General features: G+C 40.3%; 1 protein-coding gene across 1 annotated transcript; it reads left to right on the top strand.

Annotated features, from left to right (window-relative positions):
• Positions 1–4,265: 4,265 nt before the first annotated feature.
• LOC111153136 (olfactory receptor 10G2) lies at positions 4,266–5,222 on the top strand. Its single transcript, XM_022511927.1, has one exon. The coding sequence runs from the start codon at positions 4,266–4,268 to the stop codon at positions 5,220–5,222; it is 957 nt and encodes a 318-aa protein (XP_022367635.1).
• Positions 5,223–9,649: the final 4,427 nt, after the last annotated feature.

Below are 9,649 nucleotides of genomic sequence, written 5' to 3' on the forward strand. Positions count from 1 at the left end.
TTTTCTTTTCCTTTCTCTTCCTTTCTTTTTAAGATTTATTTATTTATTTATTTATTTATTTATTTATTTATTTTTTACAGAATGAGCATGTGGGGGAGGTGGGAGGGGCAGAGAAAGAGAGAAAATCCTGAAGCAGACTCCCCGATTAGGGGGAAGCCCAATCTAGATCTCCATCCCAGGACCCGGGGAACATGACCTGAGCAGAAATCAAGAGTCGGATGATCAACTGACTGAGCCACCTGGGTGCCCACATTTCATACCTTTTCTTTCTTTCTTTTTTTTTAAACATTTTATTTATTCACTTGACAGAGAGAGCGATCACAAGGAGGCAGAGAGGCAGGCAGAGAGGGGGAAGCAGGCTCCCCACTGAGCAGAGAGCCCCATGCGGGGCTCGATCCAAGGACCCTGAAATCAGGACCCAAGCCAAAGGCAGAGGCTTTAACCCACTGAGCCTCCCAGGCGCCCCTTCATATCTTTTCTTAAACAAACTTTTTTTCCTCATTTATAGTGCATGGACACTGATGGGATAATTAGAAAAAAATATGGGTTCTGTCTCCTCACTGCACGCAAACTCTGTTCATTCTCCATGCTCTGCCTCTGCCCGGGCTGCCTCATGGTCTGAGTCTGGTCCTAAAGGCAAACAAGGGTGAACAACTCAATGCTGGGTCATTCCTCTGCCTCAGCATTAGTGATGAACATCTGTTCAACATGGAGAAGCCCTCAACTCTAAGTTGCCCTATACAAAACCCCAGTTCAGTGTAGACATACCAGAGAGAGGCCAAACCTCTGGAATAACCTTTTTTTTTTTTAACAAGTAAAAGAGGCACTGCCTGCAAAGGGCTCAAAGTGAGTTTGCCACCTAGTGAAGGGGAGCCCAGCAACCTATGACTTCTATCTGACCCTCTAAAGGAAGATGCTTGTATCTGACCCTGTAAAGAGGATCTCACCATCCCTGACTTTGCTCTCTTCATGCCACCCTCTTTCATCCCTAGAAATCTCTCCCTTGAATTTCCAGGCCAAAGTCCCTGTACCTAATATTTGCTATTTTAAATATTTATTATATCAGTGATATCACTAGCTTCTTATTTTAATTGTATACTTTTGATATTAAATTGCAACTGTTGCCCCAAGAGACTCCTATATAAGATGGTCATAACTGCTTTGTTCACTGGGCCAAATGACTGGAAATGCCCCAAATTTGCATCCTTAGGAGAATAAGAAAATAAATTGTGCTGCACTGATGGAATAGAATAGTACCGAGTAATGAAAGTGATTTCTTCAATGTGGGTAAATCATGTTGATGGGGAAAAAAGGCATAGAAAAAAAGTATGATTCCATTTATATAAAAATTAGAAATACATTATTTAATGATGCATAAACAAGCAAATTACAAACACAAAATTCAAAAGGGCTGTCATCTGGTACATATGGAAATGCTCAAAGATTAAACTGTTTACGTATTGTATACATTTTGGTGTATATAAAATATTTCATTAAAAATAGCTATCTAGGGGCATCTGGGTGGCTCGGTAAGTTAAAGCCTCTGCCTTCGGCTCAGGTCATGATCCCAGGGTCCTGGGATCCCAGGCTCTCTGCTCAGCAGGGAGCCTGCTTCCTCCTCTCTCTGCCTGCCTATCTGCCTACTTGTGATCTCTGTCTGTTAAATAAATAAATAAAATCTTTTTTTTTTTTTTTTTAAATAGCTACCTAGCTCTGTCCACTGAATAGGCCTAAATGCATTAACCAATCCAGCACTCTGGTCTCCAAATGCTATTTCCTATTGAAAAGAATAAGGACTCTTTGGGAAAAGGGCTGATTTCAGGTATAGAACAAGGGAATACACAAGACAAACTTGAAAATCTTGTCTTAGACTACAAGGAAGATGCTGGGATTACCAGGGTTGTGTCTAAAGAATTCAGAAGTCAATATGAACAGCTTCCCATTGACAAAGATGGGAAAGTTTGAGCACCCATAAGGATAAAAAAAATGCAATAAATTGAAAATTTAAAAAATTGCAACTATCTTATAAGGTGGCCTTAACCATACCAAATACTATTTAAAACAAGAAATTTTGGAAACCATATCAAGTTAGCCACCATGTGGATACTTCAAATGGTCTTTTATTTTCTTACTTAGTTTTTTTTATGAGCACTGAATGTTATATGAAACTAAGGAATTGTTAAACACTACATCAAAAACTAATGGTGGGGCACCTTGGTGGCTCAGTCATTAAGGGTCTGCCTTCCACTCAGGTCATGATCTCAGGGTCCTGGGATCAAGCCTGCATCTGGCTCCCTGCTCAACAGAAAGCCTGCTTCTCCTTCTCCCACTCCCCCTGCTTGTGTTCCTGCTCTTGCTATGTCTCTCTCTGTCAAATAAATAAATAAAATCTTTTTTCAAAAAAATCTTATTTGTTGGAGGTCAAATAAGGTCTTCAAATAATAACACGCTAAAAGTCAAATCCTACAATAATCAATCTATTTTAACCCAAATCACCAGAACCAATAAACTAGTTAGGTCAATCAATAAAGTTAAATAACATTCTAGAGCAAAAAGAAAACATGGATGACGACTTTGACTTTATTTACACTGGGGACAGACTCACATTGCTGAAGTATGTGGCCAACCCCTCATCCTACAGTCTTGACTGTGTGACATAAAGCACAAGAGATGTGATCACACAGGGAAATGGGATGCAGGACGAAGCAGAGTTGGCAAAGGCTATTCAGTCAAGCCAATCAGCCAACAAATATTTATTATATATTTTTAAAAAGATTTTATTGATTTATTTGACAGAGACACAGAGAGAGAGGGAACATAAGCAGGGGAAGTGGGAAAGGGAGAAGCAGGCTTTCCACCGAGCAGGGAGCCTGATGGGGACTCAATTCCAAGACCTTGGGATCATGACCTGAGCCGAAGGCAGACACTTAACGACTGAGCCACCCAGGCGCCCCTATTTATTATCTTCCTGTTACCAAACACTGTGGCAAGTACTGTAGATACAGTAAAAGAACAGAGCAGATTTGGTCTTTGCTCTGAAAGAGCTCATAATCTAGTAGAAGAAACCAGTGAGACCAGTGAGACCATGTTAAGATGAATCAGTATTTTCCAGGAGGAGTGGGTCCAGTAGGTCCTTGGTTCTCCGAGGGAACTAAAGGAAGGAAGATGATAGAAATATGTAAGGGCCAGGGGCTCCTGGGTGGTTCAGTCAGTTAAGCATCCACCTGATTTCGGCTCAGATCATGATTTCAGGATTGTGGGATCGAACCCCATGTCAGGCTCAGCATTCAGCCTGGAATCTACTTAAGATTCTCTCCTTCCCTCCTCCCTCTCTCTCTCTTAAATAAATCTTTACAAAAAAATATGTGAGGCCAGACCTCAAAGGTACTTGTAGATCATGGCAGGAGATATTTTGAGGAGAAGTCAGAGACCAAGAATAGGGATAGTAATTATGGAGTAATTGTTCTGCTCTGCTCCATGACCTCAGAATCCACTTCTCTATGGTACAGACCCATCATATGCACTAACATTATTATTCAGACACAACCTTATGCCTTGGCCTTCCAATACTTATAATAATGTCTCCTGTTGAAGGATAATTTCAAGGGGTACCATGGTGGTTCAGTTGGTTAAGTGTCTGACTCTTGATTTCAGCTTAGGTAATGATCCCATGGTCATAGATAGAGACCCTTGTCAGGCTCCATGCTCAGCTGGGAGTCACCTTGAGATTCTCTCTCTCTTCTCCTTCTCCTTCTGTCTCTTCCCCTAGCTCATTCTCTCTCTCTCTCGTTCTCTCATAAACAAATAAATCTTTTTTAAAAAGAAAAAAAAAGAAGGAGGAGCATTTCAGGACACCTAGAGACTAACTAGCCTCTGAGGGCTTGTCTTGCAGAGCAAACACAGACAACTGATGGCAAATGCTTTCCACTTGAAAGTATAGAAGTTCTTGGGGTGCCTGGATGGTTCAGTCAGTTAAGTGTCTGCCTTTGGCTCAGGTCATGATCTCAGAGTCCTGGAATGAAGCCCTGAATCTGCCTCCCTGCTCAACAGGGAGCTTGCTTCTCCCTTGCCTGCTTGTGCTCTCCCTCTCTCTCTCAAATAATTAAAATCTTTCAAAAAATAAAAAAAATAAATAAAATTAAATAGAGAAGTTCTCTGTTCTCTGTTTCCCTCCTAGAGGGAAGCATTCTCTCACTACCTCTTGTAGTCTGACTTCAGACCCCTTGTCTGTCTTCACCATTCATCTTAGCAGACTACAGAAAGACATGGGAGAGACCAAAAATACATCCCTGGACACAGTGGTGACAGACTTCATTCTCCTGGGCTTACCTCATCCCCCGAGTCTGAGGACCCTCCTCTTCCTGGTCTTCTTCATCATTTACATCCTGACTCAGCTGGGGAACCTGCTCATTCTGCTCACCGTGTGGGCTGACCCAAAGCTCCATGCTCGTCCCATGTACATTCTTCTAGCTGTGCTCTCATTCCTGGACATGTGGCTCTCCTCAGTCATCGTCCCTCGAGTTTTTCTAAACTTTACTCCCACCAGCAAGGCAATCCCCTTTGGGGGCTGTGTGGCTCAACTGTATTTCTTTCACTTCCTGGGCAGCACCCAGTGCTTCCTCTACACCTTGATGGCCTACGACAGGTATCTGGCAATATGCCAGCCCCTGCGCTACCCCGTGCTCATGAATGGGAGGTTATGCACCATCCTCGTGGCTGGAGCTTGGGTGGCTGGCTCCATCCATGGGTCTATCCAGACCACGCTGACCTTCCGTCTGCCCTACTGTGGGCCCAACCAGGTGGATTATTTTTTCTGTGACATCCCTGCGGTTTTGAGACTGGCCTGTGCTGACACAACCATCAATGAGCTCGTGACCTTTGTGGACATTGGGGTGGTGGCAGCCAGTTGCTTCATGTTAATTCTGCTCTCCTATGCCAACATAGTCCACGCCATCCTGAAGATTCGCACTGCCGATGGGCGGCGCCGAGCCTTCTCCACCTGTGGCTCCCACCTAACCGTGGTCACTGTCTACTATGTGCCCTGTATCTTCATCTACCTTAGGCCAGGCTCCAAGAGTCCCCTGGATGGAGCAGTGGCCGTGTTTTACACTGTTGTCACTCCGTTTCTGAACCCCCTCATCTATGCCCTGAGGAACCAGGAAGTGAAGTCTGCTCTGAAGAGAATAACAGCAGGTCGAGGGGCCACCAGTGAAAATAAGTAACTAGAGGCTCAGGGACTACCTGCTTCATGATTGTTACCACACCTTTCAGCTACTGCTGTGTGTGACAAACATTCCAAAATAGATGCTGGCTTAAGCTGGACTGAATGTAATTCTACGAAGAAGCTTCTAGTGCTATTTTTAACCTCAATAATTTGGCCAGAACTGTTTTTTACTTTCTGACCCACCTCTCAGGAGAAAGCACATTCTACACAAACAATGAATATGAGGAATAAATACTCTACTGAGGAGGAGGGGGATTATTCCAGGAAAATTTGGGGGAAACCAGTATAATGCTGCCCCAGCACCCTTCATCCATTGCCTCACTCATGTTTTCCCAAAGCCTCTAGGCATTCGGGATTGCTTTGCACCTATCGAGGAGATGAGTAACCTTCTAATCTGGAACATTCACTCCAGAATTTTAAGTGAGAGGAAAACAAACCTCTAATTCTTTAAAGCACTGATTCGTAATTGGATTACTTTATAACAGCATCTTTATCTCATCCTTATTAATAATTCACTCAATCAGCAATTTTTTTAAGCTAAAACAGCACCAGAAAAGACTTCTGAACTACATCTAAATTGTCCAAAGTATCCAGAAAAACTTTTGGCTAGTTATCATAATGTCAAATAGTCAAAGATCTGGAAGGCACCTGATCAGTCATTCAGTGGGACAGTTACTCACACAACATCCCTCTGACCAGGCCAGTGTGATATGAAATGACCTCGACTTACCCACTGTGACCTGTCCTCATCTTATTGGAAGAACAAGAAAATACTTGAAAAAAGCTGGGAAGACAGGACTCACTTAAAATATAAGAGCAAGTGTGAAAAGCTCTTTCCAGAAAATGAAGGACAATGGTTACAGCATCTTACATTCCCACCAAGAGAGGATAAGGCTTCCCTTTTCTCCACAGCATCACCAACACTTGTTTTCTGTTTTGTTTTGTTTTGTTTTGTTTTGTTTTGTTTTTAATAACAGCCATCCTAATGGGTCTGAAGTGGTACCTCACCGTAGCTTTGGTTTGCATTTCTGAATGACAAGTGATGTTGAGCATCCTTTCATGCGCTTGTTGGACATTTGTAGGTCTTCTTTACAGAAATGTCCATTTGGGTCTATTGCCCATATTTGAATAAGATTTTTCATTTTTTGTTGTTGATGAGATTTAGCAGTTCTGGATATTGTTTATCAGATATATAATTTGCAAATATTTTCTCTCATTCTATGGATTGCCTTTTTATTCTGTTAATAGTGTTTTTTAATGTACATTTTTAATTTCCATGAAGTCAAACTTGTCTATGTTTCTTTTGCTACCTGTGCCTTTGAGGTCATAACCAAAAAATCATTGCCAAAGCCAATATTGTGAAGTTTTTGTCCTAAGTTTTCTCCTAAGACTTGTATTGGTTTAGGTCACTACAGTTAGATCTTTGATGAGTTAACGTATGCATATGGTGTTAGGTAAGGGTACAACTTCATTTTTTTGTGTCGCTATCCAGTTTTCCCAGCACCACTTGTTGAAAAGACTGTCCTTTCCCCCAGTGAATGGTCTCAGTACCCTTGTCAAAAAATCATGAGACTAGGGGCAACCTGGGTGGCTCAGTTGTTAGGCATCTGCCTTCAGCTCAGATCATGATCCTAGGATCCTGGCATCGAGCCCCACATCGGGCTCCCTGCTTGGCGGGAAGCCTGCTTCTCCCTCTCCTACTCCCCCTGCTTGTGTTCCTTCTCTCACTCTGTCTCTCTCTGTCAAATAAATAAATAATTCTTTTTTAAAAAATCATGTGACTACATCTTCAAGGGTTTATTTCTGGGATCTTTATTCTATTTCATTGATCTGTGTGTCTCTATGCCAAAAACACACTTCTGATTACTATAGCATTGTCGTTAAGTTTTAAAATCAGAATATGTGAATCTTCCAGTTTCGTTCTTTTTTGTAGGAATGCTGACAACAGTGATTCTATATTTTTCATGCTTGCTCAATGACCTCTCTCCAGGCTACAGATTCCAAGCCCCATGGAGGTTAATGTATGTCCTCACCAGAATCCAGGAAGGCTTGCTCTGAGCATTCCTAAAGAGGCACACAGAAGGCTCTACTTTAGGTAATTAGTGGAGACAACTGATGCACAGAAGGCCCCTCTTTAGATAAGTAGTAGAGATCCTCTAACACACAGATGGTTCCACTTTGGATAACTACCCTGTGACCTCACCACCATGCCCCTCTCTATAAAAATTGGATTAAGTTCTGGCTTGGGTAGAGAATAGCAGTGGAAGATGAGGGTGGAGAATGACCGTGTACTACCTGGATTGTCCAGCCCTATCGATTCCCTCCCCCACACGTCCTGTCAGTAAGTTGCCCTGAATAAAATTCTATGACTTACTTCATTTTTCAGTCTTAAAGTGACTTCTCAGCCGGAGGATATTTTACCGACTGTCCTCCACCTTCTAACATTTTTCAAGATTGCTTTGACTCTTCAGGGATCCTGGAGATTCCATATGAATTTTAAGATGACTTTTTCTAGTTCTGCAAAAAAAAACTGTCGTTTGGGATTTTGAGAGGGATTACATTGAGTCTGTAGGTCACTTTGGGCAGTATTGACTCTTCTTAAGTATTGACATTTTAATGATATTAAGTCTGTCAATCTATGGCCATCGTGTGTGTTTCCATCTATTTGTGAAGTTAAATTTAAATTTAATTAAATTTATTTAAAATTCTTCAATTTTTTAGACAATGTTTTGCAGTTTTCATTGTACAAACCTCTCACCTCCTTGGTTAAGTTTTAATTCCTAAATATGTTTTTTTTTTATATTTTATTTATTTGGCAGAGAGAGACAGCGAGAGAGGGAACACAAGCAGGGAAAGCGGGAGAGGGAGAAGCATGCTTCCCGCTGAGCAGGAAGCCCTATGCAGGGCTCAATCCCAGCACCCCCGATCATGACCTGAGCAGAAGGCAGACGATTAATGACTGAGCCACCCAGGGGCCCCAACATGTATTCTTTTTGATGTTACTTTAAATGGAATCATTTTTGTAATTTCTTTTTTAGATTGTGCATTATGTATAGAAATACAACTGATCTTTATGTGTTGACTCTGTATCCTGCTACTTTGCTGAATTCATTTTTAGTATTTCTAACCATTTTTGTTTGTGTGTGTATAATATTAAGGGTTTTAAATATTAAAAATCATATCAGGAAACAAATCATTTTACTTCTTCCTTTCCAATTTTGATGCCATTTATTTATTTATTTATTTGTTTATTTTACTAATTGCCCTGGCTAGAACTTCAAGTACTCTGTTGAATAAAAGTGGTGAAAACAAGCCTTGTTCCTGGTCCTTGCCTTGTCCCTGAGCCTAGAGGATATGTTTTCAGCTTTTCACCATTGAATACGATGTTTGCTATAGGTTTTTCATATATGGCTTTTATTATGATGAGGTGATTATTTTTCTATTCCCAGTTTAAGTGTTTTTAATCAAGAAAAAGTACCGAATTTTGTCAAATGCTTTTTCTGCATCTATTGAGAGATCATGTGTTTTTCCCCCTTCATTTTCTTGATGTAACATACATTGATTTTCATATGTCGAACCATTCTTACATTCGAGAATAAATTATATTTGGTCTTGGTGTACAATCCTTTTAATATGCTGCTGAATTCTGCTGCTAATATTTTATTGAGGATTTTTGCATCAATGTTCAAAAAGGACATTGGTTTGTAGTTTTCTTGTAGTCTTTTTATGGCTTTGATATCAAGGTAATGCTGGCCTCATAGAATGAGTTAGTGTTCACTCCTCTTCAATTTTTGGAAAAGTTTGAGAAGGATTGGTATTAATAGTACTTCTTTAACTGTTTGGTAGAATTTACCAGTGAAGCATCAGGACCAGGGCTTTTCTTTGTTGGGAGATTTTTTATTACTTATTTTTTACTAGTTATAGGTCTTTTCAGACTCTGTTTCTTCACAATTTAGTCTTGGGAGGTTTCGTATTGCTAGGAATTTGTTCATTTTATCTAGGTTATCCAATTTTTTGGTATACAGCCGTTCATAGTACTCCCTTATCCTTTTTATTTCTATAAAAGTGACAGTAATATCCCCACCTTCTTCACTGATTTTTAGTGTTTTAAGTGTTCCACCTTTGTTTCTTAGTGCATCTATGTAAAGCTTTGTCAATTTCTTTTTTTTTTTTGCTTTGTCAATTTCTTTGATCCTTTTCTTTTCATTGACATTCTCTATTGTTTTTCTATTCTCTATTTCATTTATTTGTGTCCTAATATTTTATTATTCCCATCTGCTAACTTTGTATTTCGTTTTTCTTTTTCTAGATCCTTTAGTTTTAAAGGTAAGTTGTTTTTATAATTTTTTAATAATTTTTTTAAAGTTTTCTTTAAGTGCTCTCTAAACCAAACATGGACCTTGAACTCATGAGTTCACAAGATCA

Source organism: Enhydra lutris, unplaced genomic scaffold (genome assembly GCF_002288905.1).
Source record: "Enhydra lutris kenyoni isolate GAN:26980312 unplaced genomic scaffold, ASM228890v2 scaffoldscaffold31, whole genome shotgun sequence".
In the NCBI taxonomy this organism is placed as follows: Eukaryota; Metazoa; Chordata; class Mammalia; order Carnivora; family Mustelidae; genus Enhydra; species Enhydra lutris.